General features: G+C 40.2%; 1 protein-coding gene across 2 annotated transcripts in view; it reads left to right on the top strand.

Moving 5' to 3' along the window:
- Positions 1 to 19,839, top strand: part of SPECC1 (sperm antigen with calponin homology and coiled-coil domains 1) — an 89,148-nt gene extending 69,309 nt beyond the window's left edge. For both annotated transcript variants that reach the window (XM_074889825.1, XM_074889826.1), the window contains 3 exons: positions 12,962 to 13,078; positions 13,904 to 13,963; positions 14,726 to 19,839. In XM_074889825.1, the coding sequence (XP_074745926.1) occupies positions 12,962 to 13,078; positions 13,904 to 13,963; positions 14,726 to 14,815 (267 nt within the window). In that variant the 3' untranslated portion in view covers positions 14,816 to 19,839. The remainder of the gene's footprint in view (positions 1 to 12,961; positions 13,079 to 13,903; positions 13,964 to 14,725) is intronic.

Consider the following 19,839-nt stretch of genomic DNA (forward strand, 5'->3'; position numbering starts at 1 on the left):
ATAGCAACAATGTGAAGTAGAAATTGGGTGCCTCTTTTCTAATAGACTCAGTTCCTATGAGTCTTAACTCCTGGAAGCTGCTGAGAGTCATTCTTGTAGCATTATCACCTTCCATAATCATATCATTAGTGACTGTGGTGTTATTTAAGTGCCCTGGTTCTGTTTGCTCTCTGTGGAGACCATTTGTCAAGGGGCCAAACCTCTCTAGATTAAATCTATTACTATTCACAGATCTATTGTGAAAACACGGAACATCAAGAAGCACTTAACCCATGATCATTAGAATTGAGGATTATTGTTTCTGCCACATATACCCTCTACAGAGAGGGGAGGGAATTGCTACCATGTTAATGAATATGGTTCTCTTAGAAGAACTATTTTCGTTGTTTTTTCCAACCACTACACTCCATCCTATGGTACAGAGGAAAAGAGAATTTGAGGCCGACTCTTTTCTCCAATGCACTATCATGGTTATTTTTTTTATCAAAGTTATAACAGGACCCATTTGGGATCCACTTGTTGAAGAACCACCATCTCTTATAGTAAAGCTATCTGTGTGGTTTTCTTAAGTAGAGGAATGTTCTAGAACCGACAAAGGAAAATGACAGCTATACCTCTGAATCTTTTTGTATTTCATATATTTCCAACCTGTGCGTTCAAGCCATTGCATTATATCATCTCTCTGACTATGACAGTGTCAGTACACGGCTTGTGGGTAAAGCCAGTGGGCATCTTCAGGAGAAGAGGCAGTGCTCCCGATTAGCACTGACACCAATATGAGATGGCTGATAAATTGGTATTGGTCTTACTGGTATTTGTGGGACCAGCCTCAGGTCCGATTTCATATCATCTGGAGGAATCTCACCAACATGGAGAAACTACTAACCATAGCAATCTTTATGTAGCTTTCATGTTGTACAAGTAGTTCTTGGAGAAAAGAATTCCTTCTAATTATTCTACATAAAATACACTAGCAACTACGAGCAAAGCTAGAAGTAAATGATTTATTTGTTTCCATGCCTTATTTGGAGTTATTTGACTTTGCAGTAGGTCCCAGGAACACTCTACAGTTTTAGAAAGTATGCTTAGGAGTATGTAGAAAGTATTTTTAGGGTGATACTTTCTAACATTGTATTGTTGAGTCTAAATTAGCAAAATACAAATATCTGTAGGCCCAACCGTTCTGAATATTTGCCTCAAAAATTGTGAATTGTTTTTCAAAGTTTCCTTTTCTTAGAATACAGATAACTTTAGGGCTCTGGTGAAATATCCTGATGGAGACTGCAGCCTGCGTAGTTTCCAGAAATACAGATTGACATTAAGAGGTTTCTAAATATTTCAACCTTTATCTTTGCCGTATATATTAATAAAAGTGCCTTTCCTGTATAGTGCCTCAGCTATTCAGAAAGAAGAAAAAAACTCTACCCTGAACTATTCCCACTATTATGGCTATTTCAGCCTTGAGAGCAGAAATTGGAAACAAATTACTTCCAAACATAACCTAGAAGTCATTAAATGCAATTCTGAATGCTTTTACTACTAGAAGCATAAAGCTGATATATCAGACTATGTAAACGTTGGTGTGTCTACACAGTACTACATTCTTCATGTAGCAAAGATGCAAAAGCTTAGGGAGAAAAATAAAGGCTGTTGCAGTATTTGCTGTTTGTCAAGTAATTATAGCAAGAGACTAGTTGACTAGAGGATTGGCAGTGGATATAATATAAAGCTTTTTACCCTTTTGTATTCAGTTTAAACTCAGACTAATACTACCTTTTTGTTTATGAATTTGTGGCTTTCTTTTCTCACAGGAATTTGCATTCCTTTTCTTTTTGTACTAGACAGTATTTCTTCCATATCCTCTTTGCTCTCGAGCCCTATTCCATGATACTATCCCCTGCTTTTTCTCATATTTTTTTTGACTCGTTTGCTGGCTGGCTGAGATCCAGCACAGATTAAGTGTGGCCCAAAGATGTACAAATGCAGATAGGCTGATGAGGATATAACATATTCCCTTTGGTCAAGTGGTCATGGGGCCAGTGCATTCTTAGTAGGAAGGTGGGCGCTCTCTGCTGCTAGGACAGCCAGCCAGGACAACTATTTTTTGAGTGCTGATGCATCAAGCAGGCGTATTCCTGGGGCTGCATGTTGTGGGGACCTGCTTTGTAGTAGGTCCAAAAGCTCCTTCATGGCCAGCTGTACATTTACAAGTCTGTGTTTGACGGTTTCTTCCTTATTCTGGAAACTAAGGGTTATATTTAGAAACAAGAAGTCTCTTATTTCTTTGTGCGTCATTAGTGTGGGTAGTTGACATTATCTTCCTACTTAAGCAACTAATGTCTCAATCTTTAAGTCTCGACTGAGCACTTTGCCTCACACTTCAGTTATGCACCATCTTGGACCACAGAGAGCGAACAGAAACTATATTGCAAATTGCTACTACAGTCCTCAGGGTTGGTGCTCAGGCTGGCAGCTCTAGTAAAGAATCAAAGAGCTGAATGGGACACAAACCAGGATCAACCTTCTCAACCTCTGAATCTGGGCAGAATATAATTCTTGGGACTTGACTCATGAAACAATTGGTCAAGCACTTCCTTTGACACTAATATAATGGAGCTTAGTTTTAAAGCCTTGAGAATCCCAGCACACCTGTGCACTGTCCTAAAGAAATACAGAGAACCACCCAGTTGTTTCTTAATCACCAGATGGGTATGGGAGTGATTCTCTTACCCTTTTGTACATTACTGTTTGTGTCAACAAGTAGCATAAAACTACTTCAATATGTTTCCAAATTGTATCAATCTCTCTCTCCTCTCTATCAACATTAACCAGGTTTCTATCTAAATATTTAACTAATCATGAGAAGTAGGTAAGTGGTGGCATTCTGTAATTCAGCAGTAACACTGAGGAGTGGATGTACAGGTTTTCTGGCAACGTTTCCAACTGAGGTCTTTCAGGCAACAAGGATAGGAGGTCCCGTCTGCTGTTACTCACAATTTGTGTGCAGTCTGGAACGGCTGCATTCCCACAGCACTGTGATTTTTTTTATGCTGAAGATCAACAGCAAAACAAATAACTCCCACTTTGTGTTATGTGGGTGAAGAAAAACACTGAACAAAACCCCTCCAGATTTAAATGGCAGCCATCCATTCATTCTAACCAATGCTGATGGCAGAGTCTCTCTCTTCTGGGGAGGACTGGGAAGATTTCCCTTCTCCCACACCAACCTGTGTGCCTGAGATTAGAGGCTGCTGGCCAGAGCCTGCTGAGCAAGCAGGAAAAAGCTGTCTGTCTGAATATTTACCAATGCCATTAATGCAACAAAGTTCTCTGGCGAACAATGACACTTGCCCTAAAGTACCATATGCTAGCACATCCCTTCTGTTACAAGAGGGTGCACATGCTTAGTAAGAGCTCTGCATCCACAGTGCTTGTAGCATTTTGACATTTAGAAGTAAGACATATGTGCAATGGGTTTTTCCCAGGAAGTTATTAGTATATTCTGTAAGTTTCTGAGAGATGGGTCAAATTTCTGGCAGTCTTTGAGTTTCTCTGATTTTTCCAAAGAGGAGGATGTTGACTTCAGAGAGACTTCTTATCTACGCAAAAGTTGAAGGGAGTCTTGGTAATAGCTATTGAGACAGGAGGGATTATTCTGTGTTTAAATAAAAATTGACAATAAGTTGGTCAGGAATTTTGCTCCTAAGTGTGCTTTGGACCATCTTTGTGACCTTGGCAGTCTTGCATAATACCATTGCCTTGATTTCCCTAGCTATTAAAATATAGATCATCATATCATATATCATTGGATGATGATGAGTTTCAGTAATATTTGGAAAGATGCTCTGATAAATAGGGCAATCTTGAGAGTTTTTAATTAATGAAAATATGGGCTTAAAATTTCAAGATATTCCCATTTTTTTTTCCAGAGTAAATGTTTTCTTTTTCTAAATGAAAACACTCACAGCTGAATGCATACATGCATTTTCTCTGTATGTCCCAGCTGGACCCAGGGTTGGGTCTGGAAAATAAAAGGTGCAGCCAAATCATGGCACATTGGGAATAATCAGGTTGATTACCAGTGTGCAAGGCCCCTTCACAGTGATGCCAATGCATAAACATGCTTCTCCAGTGTAGCCAAATAACTTGAGCCAAGCTCTACCTTTTTTCACATAAGGGGCTTTATCCTATAAACAAATACAAGTCTCTTGATTGGAGGGATAAAATAAACGCCCATGCAGCTCTCTCATGCGTAACTTTCTATCCTGCTGGGTAATTTTAAAAATAGCATTTACATTCTATCCATCCCAAAGTCCAAGACACTTTCCTTGTGTTGCCTGGCTGCAATGACAATCAGTGAAAACACTGAATTGATTGGCCACCAGCTGGAACGGCTCCAGACTGTGAGTTTAACTGGGAGAGAGCTGAGCCCTGCTGCCTGTTCCATGAATATCCTTTCCTGTTGAGACCTCTCCCCACCTTGTTTCCATCCTTTACTGTGAGCCTGCTGCAGTCTGCAGCCTACCCCCTCATCCCGGGAATTCCAGGACATGACTAAGCTCTGAACTCTTCAATACAGATAATTAGGAATAGCTGTGGGAGCAGTCAGTGTGGTCATTAGCAATTCTGCACCAGGGCTCCAGGCAGGAAGTAGCTGTGCTGCTGTCTTGGACACAGAGAGGAGCTCGTTCCTCCCCCTCTCTCCCTCCCTCCTTCCCCAGAGTATCTGTGTGGTCCTTGGAGCTGTGCTGCTGCATCTTCACTCCTGCAGCCTTGGGAATGAAGGAACACAGCCCAGTCTGTTTCTTCTCTGTGGCATTCAGCAGTGGTGTCATTTATACGAGTTGGTGAGAAAATTGATGGAAGTATTGTGTAGCAAGCAGGGAGTTGGCTTTCAGCAGGTGAGCGTAACAGGTATAATTTATATTGAAGAGCAGAAAAGAGAGGCATAGCAAAAATAAGAACTCATCAGTATCTAATAGTATTATTACAATGAGGAGAACTTGTTAGCTTCTGGTCTTGCTGTGTAATCCACTTCTGCCTCTCCAGATATAACTAACACTGGTTTTGCACACTCCCTAAATGTGACAGTGGTATAAATTACAGAAGTACCAGTCACACTTGATACATCTTTTTGTCACCATTACCTCATGTCTGAAATGGCCCAGAGATGTCCATAAAATTGCTTCTGCTTGTATCAGCTGTCATTTGGTCCTGTATGTTTGTGTGATAAAAATCCAGCTCCCTGTGAACTCAGCATTATACATCCTCTCTCTCATGTTCAAGTGGAAGCTGGCGTGCAAAGTGATAAATTAAGACCCAAAATGAGGAATATGTACAAAATTCCTGTTACTTTACTAGCCTTTAGTGCGGCCTTTGAAGTAAGTGACTTTTAGCAATGAGAATGTTGTCATGAGGTAACGCACATTCAAAGTAACTCATATTATTTGCTAGGAAAGGTTCAAATACATTCACTGTGTGTTATGTGCACTGTGCCAGCAACTAGTCTCAACCCTTTGTTCACCAGAATTTTTTTCATTTTAAAAATGGAAGTCTGTCTGTATTAAATATATATATCTTTTTATATATAGTCTTACATAGTCTTTATATATTAAAATGCAAATAAAATCTAAAAAATGTGAACAAAGTATAGTGAAATATTTGTCAGGCCACACAGTGCTGGGAGCAATAGATCTGACGGGCATGAATGGATTCTATTTGGCTCATTAGGGAGGTTACACACATGTATAGATACAGTGATGATTTCAATGTCAGTAATAACTGTTTTTCACCTTGCAAGCAGAGGAAATGGGAGGTCACATAATTACTTTATCACAGATTACCTTAAATATCTCCCATTTGATACTATCATTTTTTATTCTTATGAAAGCTTTAGCTATAGCAGCACCACATCTCTTTTGTAATCAAAATACCAGAACTAAGCTGCCTTGTAGAGGTCATAGATCTCCTCAATACCTCATGAAGAAAGAGCTGAGCTTGAAGAGTGCAGAGATCATGTTAAAATGGCTTTACAATTTATCTGAATGATATCTCTGAGACAACTCCTGTCAGATGAGCTTGTTTTGAGCACAGAACTTTAGAGAGCATCATGCTACCTGTTCTTGCCAATCTGATTCAAGTAGGAAAGGTAATGAAGAAAAGTGGAGATACCTGACTTTTTGGTATCTTCTCAGTTCTCTGGATTTTGAGGCACTAAAATAGTTGAGAGCTGAAAAATCTTTTTGGAGGATACATGACAATAAGCTTCTTAAATTTCCTCTTTTTAAATGTCCTTGCTCCATGTGACTACTGTAGTCAACTGATATTTGATGCTTTTGCAAAAAAATAGTCATTAGCTCCCTTTCTAATGTCTTGTCTGTGCTAAGAAGGCTCATTAATTCACACTTACTGAAGCAAATGATAAATGGTAAACCCAAGGCAACACCTGTGGCAGCAGTGGAGCAAGGAGCAAACAGAACCTAGGAATGTGATGGGAAATGGGGTTTCTTTATTAAAAGGAATGTAGTAAATGGGATAATCTTTAAAGACCTGGCTCCAGTTCCTTATAATTTCACTGTGCTGTAATTACATAACAGCATTTTTGCATAGCTTTTTATGTAATCTGAGCTATGTTGTTTCATTCACGTGTAATCGGCAATAAGATGCATGATTTACTGACATGACTGGTAGAAGCATTAGAAATATGGTTGATGGGGATAGAAATGCAAAGTCTCAAAGAAAGGTTAAAACAATTCTTATGGAGACTGCAGCTGCCTGAACCATTGAACTAGGGATATTAATACAGCCTGGAGGATAGAAGGTCATCTGGCTTCCTTCCCAATCTTGGCTAGCCTTTTAATCTCTATACAATAAACAGTATTGCTGTTCCACAAGTTATTCTGGATTTTCTTTTTAAATCAAGAGGCATTACTTTATTGTGTATTCCATTTAAGAGAAAAAGATTTGTAAGGGAATTCAGAAAGGTTCCTGGTAGTAGATTGACTAAATGTGATATGCAAATCACTTTAGACTTGTACTGAAAATAGCTGTGTGCAATTGTCCAAGTCATCTGGGTGCACCCTGTAATTACAGAAGAATCCAGGCAGACTTTAATTTTAGGCATTCATGCCTTTCATCTGTGTTAACTGGACCTGACCACACTTCTAATTCACCCATATTTCCAGTAGATTGCCCAGATGTTTCATATCTTTGCTGGAGAATTTTAGATGAACTGGAGTGTTTTGTTTGCTCAGAAGGCTGGGTCATGCTAAAAGGAGCTCTTCACTTCTATTGCTTCTTAGGAAGTATTTAGAACTTGCCTATCCAGAGCTCAAAGTTTATATGCTTCCTTTGATAGAACCTCTTTGGCTGAAGCCCGCTAACAAGTCCTCAACCAATTAGGGTGTAATAAATCCAAATTAGATTTGCAGTTTCATGCAGTTATTGTTAAAGATGGATGGATGTAGGTAATCTTTGGACGTTGCCTTTCAAGGTACCTTGATCAGGCTTTACATTAGAAAGGTCAGAGTTCAGGTTTGCAGAAACATGGCTTATGAAAAGGAGGTTCCTCTTCAGACATCTGTGTCTAAATATAACCACGTAAAAACACTGAGCTGTAAGACTTGATCTGTGGAGGAGATGTGGGCCTCTGGTTAGTAATAAGCAGGAAGGATTGCAGAAAGTTGAGACAGTTAAGGGGGAGCTGCTATTAAAAACAAAGCAATTCCCCTTGGTTTATTCAATATATTTAACTAATTCTGTCTTCAGTATTTAAGTTTGTATTCTGTGTAGGCTGAACCTCAATAATTAGCCACTCTGGCATGTTCCTGGTGTGCCGTTCTGTACCGATGACTTCTGGGAGGCAGGAGAGCATGTTGTATGCTGAGGGGGGAGGGTGCTGAGAATGATGCTAAGGTCATATTTATTGCAGGCTTTCTTCCACAGAGTTCCAGGCTAGCTTCAAACTGATTAATGCTTATAATTTATAATTCTGGGTCTTATAGAGAAAATTATGACTCAGAGAGCCATTGCTGTGGGCACAGTAACATCTGCGTAGTGGGAATATCTTGTGTCAGTATTTTAACGTTCTCAGGCTGTAATGAAGAGTGTATGATGTCATTGTTGCTTTTTACTGAATACTTGGAGTCAAAGTTCTAGTGAAATCTAATGGTGTGGTTGTTTTTTCCTCGGATAAGCAAGAAATTGTTTTTAGTGAGAACAGATCACACAGATTTCCCTGTGTGTCTTTACCGTGGCTCTCATAGCGCTCTGTTATCTGCAAGCAAAGGTCCTGTTCCTGGGGCGGGGGGGCTAAGGTTAATGACTTGCAGGTGTCTACTGTCTTTTAGACTTGGCCTGCCACTAATGTCATAGATAATACAGATGCTGTCTAAATAACATTGTCTGGATTTATTTTTTTTTTACTTAATATCAGGTACTGTAATATTCATAGAAACAAACCGTACTGGGTACTTAAAAACTGCACTCTCTGGTGTGCTTCCAGATCCCGGTCTCTTAATATTCCCAGTGCATGTGTAGTAGTTCACTCATTTGAAGTGAATGAACTATTTCCACTGACAAGAAGCCTGGGAACTGCACTGGAAATAGTTTAGTCTGGACACCTCTATGCTCTACACAGTACTCTACCGCTATCCTAGCAAACTTTGTACCCTCACATCTTGCCATGCTCCTTTTTTTCACTCCACACAGGGTATGTAAAGATGGTTATGTCATCATGCTATAAAAACACCCCTCTTCTGGCCTGATTTTCATGTTCTTTCAAGATTTTCAACTACACCACCCCCAACCTCCTCAATTATTTTTTTAGCAGCACCATGGAAGACCCAGGTCAAGTGCTGCATAATATGGATATGATATGTCTGCCCCGAAGGAAGCTAGTAACCCCGAGCACTGCAGGCCTAAGCTACTTGGCACCCCTTGACCCATGGGCCAGGGGTTAATCTCTGGTGCAGATGTCTTTAGCAGTGTAGATCCACCCCAAATAGACATTGGGGTACTAGTGACCATGAGACATACTGTGACCATAAGATGGCTAATTCTTCACCCTGCCTAATGAGCACTACAGCTCAGTTTGCTCTTCAGTCCCTATTCCATTTTCATATTTCTCCATTCATTCTGCATACACTCGGATGGTGCATCTTCCTCCTAAAGGATGACATCCTATATAGGTTAACTTCTAGGCCTCTCATGAGAAGCCACATGCAGTTTTTTCAGAGCTTGGAGGTTCTGCTGTAAGCACACTGGGAGACAGAGAAATCACCAAACTCTCCATCCTGCAGTTTGGAAGTGTATATTAACAACCAGCCTGTACACAAATAGCTCCCACATATTCATGTGTGTTGAGAAATAGAGAGGTGTGGCAGACTGAGACAGGTTCCACTGCCAAAATAATCAAGAGAAGTGAATAGTTTCCAAGGTGTTCATTCCCTAAATTGTTTTCCTGTTGTTTTTTTTTTTTTTCTTTTTCTCCTGGCTTCAGTGGAGCCAGAGTTCTGAGAAATCAGAGTGCCTCTGTTTTAAGTTAATTCCTCTTGGTGTGGTGTAGTGGGGAGGTATTACAAGTAAACCTGCAGTGTAGTAAAACACAGATCGCTTTGCATTTACCATGTCTTTATATCCCAAATTGAAAAGTAGTTAACACAGAATCCAAGATGAAATGCCAGAGAGGGGTTTATACCACGTATGAAATGAAAATGCATGTCTTCAAAGGAAAAAAGCACGAGTCACTGATGCTTGTTGGATATGAAAATGACAACTAAGTGGCTTTAAGTATGTCTAAGAGTTTGTTGTTGTACTATTAACTGAACAGTTGAGCTGAACCTTCAAACATTCATTTTGGGTTTGCATTTAGGACAAAAATTCAGATTTGAGTTTCTCTCTGTTGATCATGAAATACCACTTTGCAGTAGATTTCATCTGTTGTTTCAGTATTGTCAGCAGAACCTCATCCTTGAACTTTTGCTTGTTTGTGAGACTTGGATCCAAGGATTACTGAAGATGACTGGCTGGACAATGCTGTTGGAGATAGGATTTTTGGACATAGTTCTGATTTACTGTTGATATTAGCACTTCTTATCTCTAGATATTGTTAGATGGGAGGTATAGTTAAAACTACAAAGACGAGTAAAATTATCAAACTGATGCTGGGCTGGTGAAATACCATAGGAAGGAACAGTTTTGTATCTCGTGTGTCTCATAATAGCATCATGGAAATGAAGATAGGATATCATGTTCCCACACAAACATGACTTGCCTCTTTGTCTAGTCCTATTGCTTAACTAAGGCTTTGTTTGTTCCTGTTTCTGTGGCCTTTGGCGGGGGGACGGGAAAGGACCACCTCCATTTTCCATTTCTATCGTACAAAATGAGAATATTGGCATTTGATGGTAGGCCGTTCGCTGATAAAATGTATTGGCCTCAGTAAAAACACTTCTGTAATTTGGCAGTCAGTCCTTTCCCACTAACTGCGGATTGATAAATAGTAACTAACTTGTTTGTCTGAAACATCAAGAAAGCAAAGTAATCCAGCTTCAGCCAATTCCATAACAAAGTTGGACTTCTGTGGTGCAGCTTCATGGATTAAGGAAAGTCAAGACAGATTTCAGAGCAAAATATTTTTTTCTTGTGATGGTATTCAGCCACTACATCACTTTTCTTTTATCTCCATTGACAGATGTTAATAGAGCAAAATACAATGTGGTGGCTGATGCAGTGCGGTAATGTCTGCTGCTGATGGCCTGCTTTCTGAGTCCATTAGACCTGTAGATTTATTGCAGGCAGAGTATTTTAACCTGCAATATTCTGTACTGCTTCAATTTGAGTCATGTTTGGTTATGGACATTTATTACTAACCTGAAATCCTGTCTGACTGGACAAAGTCCAGGTTGGACAACTAAGCAGTGAGGCATTGTAAGTGAAGAGCATATGCTAAAATACTTCCTGTCTGGGTTTTAGTGCATCTGCATTAGCTTTTGTATGAGAGATGCATTAAAAGCTTTGTCTTTTGGGGAGTCTTGAAAGAAAACGGAAAATAGCTAAATAAAGAAAATGAAGTGGCAGAGAGTCTGAGTTGAAGTTCAGCACAGAAGAAGAGAGGCTGGTGAGAATGATTTGAGGGTAGCTCCACACCGGCCATCAATGTGTGAGAGGGTACAGTACCATCATGTCCTGGAGCCTTCCATGCTCCAGCAGCTGTTACTTTTCTAAGCAGTATCACTTAGTTCACTGTTTTGTTTTTAGCTGCTATTTGGAACTACAGCTGCTACTACAGCAGCAAAACTTAACCATGAGAATTCCTTAGTGTGCTCGTATGGCCAGTCAGTGCAACCAAGAGCATTAGAAAGGTCACCTTGTTCACAGGATCAGAACTGGGCCACAAGTGTATGTTTAACTACAGCTGTGCCTTGCAAGCAGATCCCTGTGAAGAAGCCCGAGTGCACTCTGTACCCCCAGTAATCTTTGTATTTTAAAGGAGTTCTTTACAGATGGGCTGATTTTAAAATATCACTTTCTGTTTCTGTGATCACACTAACCCACCTGTTGAACACAGCACGTTCTGGACTTCAGTTGCCATGGGTAGGGAAACTGGGTTTCCTCTGTGCACTGAGTGCACCCTTGTAATAGGTTATGTGACTAGCAAAGAAGAATCCCACCCTCTAGCAACAAGGGGAAGGAAGATGGTTTTTGGCCAGTTAAACTTGCAGCCACATTAGACTATTTCTTTCCAAATGTTTCCTTTTCACTGCCCTCCTGTTGGAGCTGGCAGTGGTGGGAGTGTTGCTACAGGCAAGTCAGAGATTTTTCTAGCTCAGCTCTGGGACCTCAATTAGTTGTCTATTAATCTATCCATGCCCCCTGACACATTGCTTCTGTGAGCAAACTCAGTCTTGTTGTCACATTAGGAAATCTGTGAAGACAAGATTTAAAGATTTCTGATGTTTCTGTTCCATAAGGATCTTGTATTATACTTTGTACCAATGTCGGAGCCACAGTTATTTGTGGTAGGAGAGCAAGCATCAGGAAACCTCTGTTCTCTCCTCAGCTACTTATGGCTCATTTTGTGAATTGGGATAGATGATTAAATTCTGTATCTCAGACTTCCCATTCTTTATCTGCCTTTTGTTAAGTGCTCTGTGATATGCAGATGAAAGATGCTGCATTGATAAAGAATGTGAGAATGCAGACATGCATTCATGCCAATGACTGCAAACTGGGCACATCTGCCCAGCTCTTGGCAAGCTGCCCATTCAGCCATTGCTGTTGCCAAGTTTGAGCCTCCCTCTCATACAAGCAAGCACATTATTTAGGGCTTGAGGACTATGTTAGTATTTCATTGGTTCGATATCACTTTTGATAAGGGGCTGAATCAAGTCATAATTGTTAATTACACATTTTCATTAAAGCATGTCTTTGCTGTGTAATCAGATAACAGTAGTCAAATACACTGATTACACTGTCTCATCGTTCTACAAATCCATCCCCCTGTTACACATCCTGAGACAAGGAAGCATAAAATCAATTACAAAACACCATTTTAAAATACCAGTGACTTCAGTCGTAGGTGCTGGGGAACTCATATTTCTGCCATTGAAAGGCTCCAGATAAAGTCCTTCCTGTTGCCAGCTCAAGAAAATTGCAGCGGCAGCACGTTCTGCACATGCTATTTCTCACCTTCTAGAAAGCATTGGAGAGAGTCTCTCTGTTTGGGGCCTGGTGTGAAAAACATTTAACTCCTTCACAGTCCCTTATCCAGGACTTTGAAACTTGCCATCCTACTTGGTATCTTTCAACTTGACATGAAAAAGAATGAAGAATGGAAAATGTAAACCTATGTTCCTTTAATACTCTTGAGTGTTTGTTTCATGACTGCATAAAAACTATTGTTTGGAGATTTTTTTGTTGTGTAGCACTGTTCAGAGATGATTCATGTTTTCTCTTACAGAATATTGATATTACCAACTTCAGCAGCAGCTGGAGTGATGGGCTGGCCTTCTGTGCTCTTCTGCACACATATCTGCCTGCACATATTCCTTACCAAGAGCTCAACAGCCAGGATAAAGTAAGTTTCGTTGTACCTGCTCCTACACCATTTGCAGAATTCAGGGTGAACATTATCCATTTTGATGGGTATGTGGTGGAGACACAGCGTTGTAAGATCTTGATCTTGATTGATGCAAAATAAGTAAATGGGAGCAACAGTAAGAGATGTCAGTTGAGAAGTTACAAATCAAACAGGCTTGATGAAGGGGGGAAGGAAACCAACAGTGAGCTCCCAGAGAGAAATGCAGGGACTACTGGAGAAAGAGTTAGTGCCAAGTTGCCTGAATCCAGTGAGTGCTGTGGATAAACATGAAGACAGCATCCCTTTTGAAAGGCTAGAGCAGCACGCATTAAAAGTGCTAGATCAGTAGGCAGACAGATCGTTCATGGAACTACTTGGACAGCAATGTATCTGAAAGTCAGACCGTGTCAGCACATTCTAAAGACCCTCACAAAGGGAAGAAACCTGGATTTACTTCAGACAGCTAGTATCTATTACAATAAGAATTATACTGTATAGAGGAAAGCCTTAGTTAACACCTCTTCAGAAACCTTTCACTCATAATAAAGACAGAACCTCAGTGGGGTTTTTTGCCCAGTTGTAATCAGTTTTACAAGAACCTACTTGTCAAAAACAGGTCTGTGGCTTGGCCAAAAGTAGATGAACTATTCAAAGACAAAGAACTTGTTTGTGAGTGTACCTTACTAATACAAAAAAGCATCTGTGTGAAAGTATTGAACCTAGTGTGTTTCATTTAAACTTACTGATTAACCAGGTGCAAGGTAGGGTTCAGGAATCATACTTTGATGATAATCCTTTTGAACTTCTGTTTTATTTTTACAGAAAAGAAATCTGCTGTTGGCATTTCAAGCTGCTGAAAGTGTAGGCATCAAACCCAGCCTGGTGAGTAACCTTCTTTTAGCAAGAGAAGATTTGCTGCATACACTGTTCCAAAGCCTTTGTTGCCATGTGGCCAGTCAGTCAGCTTGCACTGAAAATGTTCAAGTAGTGCTAGGAAAGGCTGCACTACCACCTCTGAAAGTTCATAGTGTTCGGAGAGCTTCCAGAAAGAATGTGTAGAATCATAGAATTAATATAATTTGAAGGAACTTCTGGAGGTCATCTAGTATTGAAATGAGAGTATTGATTATGTCCTCCTCCTGGAAGCCAATTGCAGATGATTCCTGTTTTCATGGGCAGACTTGCCTGTTAGACCATTTTCTTTCTTTTTGTTTTAGTGTTTTAAGAAACATGGATAATTTGTTAAATAATTAAAAAGCCTTTTCAAAAATCAACAATATGATGACAAGGAAGAGATAAGTTTAATATGAAGGGAAAAATATTACAGGGTTCATGAGCTAAATGCAAACATGCAAAGAAGCAGCCATTTGAATGAAGTTATATAGGGAATTGATCTTTGATTGCAGATGGAAGAAATCTTCCAGGATGTAAAATGGATATGGCTGTTTAACTAGTTTGTTAACGAGTTTCAGAATTGCACTAGGCCAGTCGATCATTCCCATGGACTTTTTTTTCATGTGGCTTTAAGGAGCTCTGGAATGGAAGCAGAAGTAGTGTTCAATAGCCACAGCTACTCAGAGGACCCAGTGATCTTCCCGGTGGTGGTGCTTGACTAAGTTTTGACAACATGTCTGTCCTGTGCAGGAGCTCAGTGAGATGATGTACACAGACCGGCCAGACTGGCAGAGTGTGATGCAGTACGTCGCCCAGATTTACAAGTACTTTGAGACCTGAGATGCAGAGCAAGAGGTGGACAGAAGTGGGGAAGAGAACAAAGAATGCTACAGATGCACTCGATCACTTTAAAAATCCACTTGCTCCTCTTCCACAACCAACCTGAGCTCTTAGTTTGAAAGAAAGCTCTTCCATAATTTTGATTACATCTGGGACTGCAACCAAATAAATATCCATCATTCATCTATACAAACCAAATTTATCTGTAATTTTATTCCCACAGAGAAATTGCAAAACATTTTCAAACATGCGTGGGATATTTCTGAAGAGGATCCCTTGTGCTAAACAATGTTTGCCTCAAACCAGACTCCACTAACAGGAGACCTGCTACAAAGTGAAGTTCTAAATCAGTGTGGACTATGCTGGCACTCAAGGGAGGCTGGGAGATTAATATTAATACAAAAGCTCACAAAAATGCTGCTCTTGCCAAAATGTGCTTAACTCATCCCAAATACATGTTGTTTTCTTGCCTCCATATATTTTGTAAAACATCATGACAGATGCACATAAGTGTGTAGAACCTTAACCTGAGTTATTCTCACACATCTCACCCAATAAGTATACTAGTTTGCTTGTCATAGCTTAACCAGCAGGATAACAACAAGATCATTTGTAACTCAGAAACCACACTCTGTTCCATCACAGTTAGTGAAAGAACTCTGAAAGCTCCTGCTAGATGCCAGGACTTCATTTCAGATCAAACAGAAGTAATCTCTTTGAGGAAAAATAGGATTATTACTACAATTTCATTACTTGATTACTACGGGAAGCCAGAGCTCAGTTTCCCAGCTGACTGTGCAGGCACAGTTATCACAGGGATATTGCAAATGCAGTTTACTAGCTTTAGTTTGCAAGGTGCCAGTAATCAGGTGATGACTCTCTAAGCAATACATCTCAGTAGTCCATATTTTTGTGGATTGAGGGGAGTAACTTCTTTCTTCTGTGTTGATCCTGTACAATCAGCACAAATCGCACATGCTGTGTAGGGGCGTGAATCTTGAGACAGCCTGTGCCCTGCCCAATAAAATGTAGTCCACAGGGCACTGTTACATGGAAGTGATGTTACCCTGTAAAGGAACACAGTAATATATTCATACCAATGGAAGTTGCAACTTCACAAGTTACAAAAAAATTTAACTGGAACCCCTCTCTGTGTCCTGGAAATCTCTAAGGCGCCAGAGAATAGCTTTCCAGCTCAACAATGCTGTTAGTTAAATGTCTGAAAGATACTGTTTAATTTCCGTTATACCATTTTTCTTATTTCACCTCATGAAGTTAAATTTTCTGTTTGTCTCCAAGGATAGCAGGATCAAACAGGCTGCTTAATTTGTTTTAGGAGCAGGTCTTGGAGAGCGTGCTTTGTCCAGGACCTCATTAGAAGGCTGCCTACCTGCTTTAGATTATGCTGGTAGAAGAATGTTGTTGTTTAGTTAGCATGTTTAACCCAGTGACCAGACTTGATGCTTTGTGAATGTTAATCATAGGGAGCTAGGGATCATTTCTCTCTTGCAAAAAATAATAGTGCATGCCTACTGCTCTTAACTCCTGAAAAAAGGCTCATGAAATAGAAACAAGTGATTTCACAGAAGAAACTTGGTTTCAGGTTTTCTGGGGCTTTGCAGGTGGCTGATCTCAGCTTCTGGCTTTGTTGTTTGTTTTTTTTAAACACTATTTAAAATAGTATTCTTGGTTTTCTCACAGCAAAATACAGGATTAAGGGATAGATGACAGTGGCCAAGGTCAGTGAGTGTATTGAACAGAAAGGAATTTGGAGGAATGCAGTGTATGCCTATTTCGCAGTAGAAGAAAAGCATCACTTGCTCTTAGTTTTAGTCGAACATTTATTGTAATCCATCGCACCCAGGAAAGTCTGATTCCAATCTTTTGAGAGTCTGTGTGATAAAAAAGGACAGTGACACACACTTACGGTGCCCTTGCACTCTTTGTGTCATCCTATACTGTGAGAAAGCAGTTGTAAATGCTGGCCAGAGATACTACTTTGCAGGAGAGTGCTTTCTAGATTGAATTAACCCTCCAGTATTTTTCAGCAGGCACTCTGTCATCCCTAGAGAACATAGGATGAGTTGCTCTAAGTGTCCTCAGATACAAGTCTCCTGTTATGTGATAAGATGGAAGAGAAAAATAGCTGCTAAGCAGAGTTGGTTTAGGAAGGCGGTCACGCTGCAGAGCTCCAGTGCCTTGTGGATGCAGCAGGCTCTTTTCCCTTGAGGTGTCCGTTGGCAGAGATCCCAATGCTCTCCAACGGGCTGTAGTTCAAAGCAGAGTGAAGTCAACACAGAAAATTCCATATTCCTCAGTGGGCTTTGGATTGGGCACTTGCAGGGATGAGAAAAACTGTTTTAATTCCCAGCGTCTGGTAAACAGTTCAAAGTCAGAGGGCTCCACTTGATCTGAAAAAGATAATCTTAACCCTCTGGTCCCTGGAAGCGTGTGTTCCCTGTGACTGTCAGACATACACTGAATATGTTATCGAATGGGTCAGTATCATTTGCTTCAAGCACTGTTCTGACATTTATTCTAATCTGTTTCTCCAAGACTTACTCTAACCTTACAGACCATTCTGTTTGATCTAGCAGCTTTTTTTAAATTATTTTTGCAAAGTAATGTTTCTGTCATCTCTTTGCAGCTTATTCTCCCATGTCTCCCAGTAGCACAGACCAAACACTAATTCTACCCAGTTTTATGGTATATTCTTAAAAATTTTTTACTTATCTAGGAGTTAGAACAAGGAGCTGTCTGTCAGTAGGGAAGAAGATACTCAGTTTCACCATTTGCTCAATGTTACTTTTCAGTCCTCAAACCTGCAGATCATCTTTTTGAAACGCTGATACTTTGAGAGATGCTCTTCCAGGTTATTTTTTGAGATTAAGAATATTGTTTATTTGTTCATTTAACTGTTACAGTATTTTTCTTCCTTTTGAGCCTTGCACAGTTACATTTCTAGACCTGGATTTTCCAAAATTACTCATGTTTTTCATGCTGCCTTAAAATTTGAACATAAATTTAAATTTGTCCCACAAAAGGTGCTGCAGACCAACCTGATTTTCAGAAAGTCTACAGGCCCTTGTAAGACATCTTAAATTTGAACTGCAAAATCAAAGTACTAGCTGCCTTTAAAATCAGAGTTTGTTAATTAAGTTAAGCTGGAGGGTATTGGGATAGTCTTTATAGAAGTTCTGAGAATCCTCTGAAAATGTCCTAGATTGGAACATGTGATGATATGACATGGATGGTGTAATGTGTTGTGTCAGTAACGGTTTTCCTAAGCTGCCTAAATCCTTTCTGACTTTGCCTCTTCGGAGTAATGGATCTTTCCCTGATGCAGGCAGATGAAATCTCTCCACCATGTCACCATATGCTCCCTAAATATACAGTCACTCTTAAACATACCTGCACATGCTTGTATGTGTGTACTTGGGTAGTCTGCCAGACTACAAGAAACCAAATAGCTGATTTTGGATGAGCACGTGAGAAGAATGGTTAGGATGGGGATTTCAGTGACGTTCCATGGAGGGATATCGCATCGTGTGGCTGTTGTACTATAGCTGTTACAGAGGAAAGGAGATTAGCGTGTGAAAAGTATACAATCTGACTCCCAGAATTTCTGGTGAGACATAGAAGGTACAAATTGATTCATGGCTTGGGAAGGTACAGAGGCGTTGAGAAGCGAGCCCAGAGTCAGCCCTCTAAGAAGGTTTTCTAGAAAGGCTGATGAGCTGTTTCTGAAAGTACGCGGTGAAACTGCATGGAGTGAAAGTCCAGCGTGTGAGGGGTGGGGCGTATATGGGACATACATACCTTGGCCTTTGTGGACAGCAAAGGCTGTCAGCTTGAGAGTCCTTACTGACTGTCATCTTGAGTGACATTTCTCCTAAGAGGACATCCTGGGGTGGATCTTAGAAGGTGAGGAGGGAAGAGAGCACAACTTGCTGCCATTGCCAGGTTCCCCTTTCTGTGCCTGTGATGGCAGTGACAGAAATGCGAAGGGGACAAAGATTTCCCGTTTCTTCCTGTGCTGCAGCAAGACAGCCATACTAAGCAGACTGATTTTTCACTTGTGCACATTCTCCAGTTTCCTCTCGGTGAGACACATTCTCTTTGAGTTTTGGCAGGTTTTCTTTTTGCAATTCGAAGTTGTTTTTTACGGGTCTTCTCTATGATTTTTCTCGTTTCATATGTGCAACCAGTTACATGCAAGTTTTGTGTCCAGACCAAGTAAGCACACGCTGGCAGAATGATTAGTTCTTCCCTGCTTGATTCCTGACCTGGAACTCTTCAAAATCTACCTTTTTGCTTCACTGACATTCCCCCTTCCTCAGGGAGGGGAATGAAAATACGAGCATTGGCTCATTAGTTTGTTTGTACCTCCCTCATCTTTCTGTGCTTACGGTACCGGGTCTTCCAGCAGGAACTATCTGACAGGGCCAGCTGCTTGCAGAGCTGTGCCTTGTGTATCTGATAAAAGGCAGAGCCTGTATGGGATGAGATTATGCATTTTCCTGTCAGAAGAGGGCTTTTGCCTAAAAAGACTCAGGGCACTGAGCATTAAGACATTTTTAAACCCAGCAATAACTTCTACTATGCTAGACTGTATTGGTTTTTACCAACTCCAGTGCCATTTAGACTCACTCACCAATATAGTGTAGCATCAAGCTTATAACTGAACTGCAATTAACATTTTTCTCAACTGATGGTCTCTATGTTTTTGACTTGCACGTGTGCCAAGTTCCACTGGGCAGTGCTGGACACAATGTTTTTATTGACTGTTGGTCCAGGCTTGAGTTTGTCATATGGGATAATCACCTCTAACAGTCAAGTACTTTTAGCTTTCTCTATTGGGTACAGATGTTACATCATAACCTAATTTATACAAAGAGCACATTAGAATGTATATACTAGGCATTGCCAGATTTGGACATGCTAATATTTAAAGATTAACATTATTAAAATGTATGATGCAAAAATCTGTGTAATATTTCTAATAAATCTTTTTCTGTTTCTGA

Source organism: Strix uralensis, chromosome 20, assembly GCF_047716275.1.
Source record: "Strix uralensis isolate ZFMK-TIS-50842 chromosome 20, bStrUra1, whole genome shotgun sequence".
Classification (NCBI taxonomy): Eukaryota; Metazoa; Chordata; class Aves; order Strigiformes; family Strigidae; genus Strix; species Strix uralensis.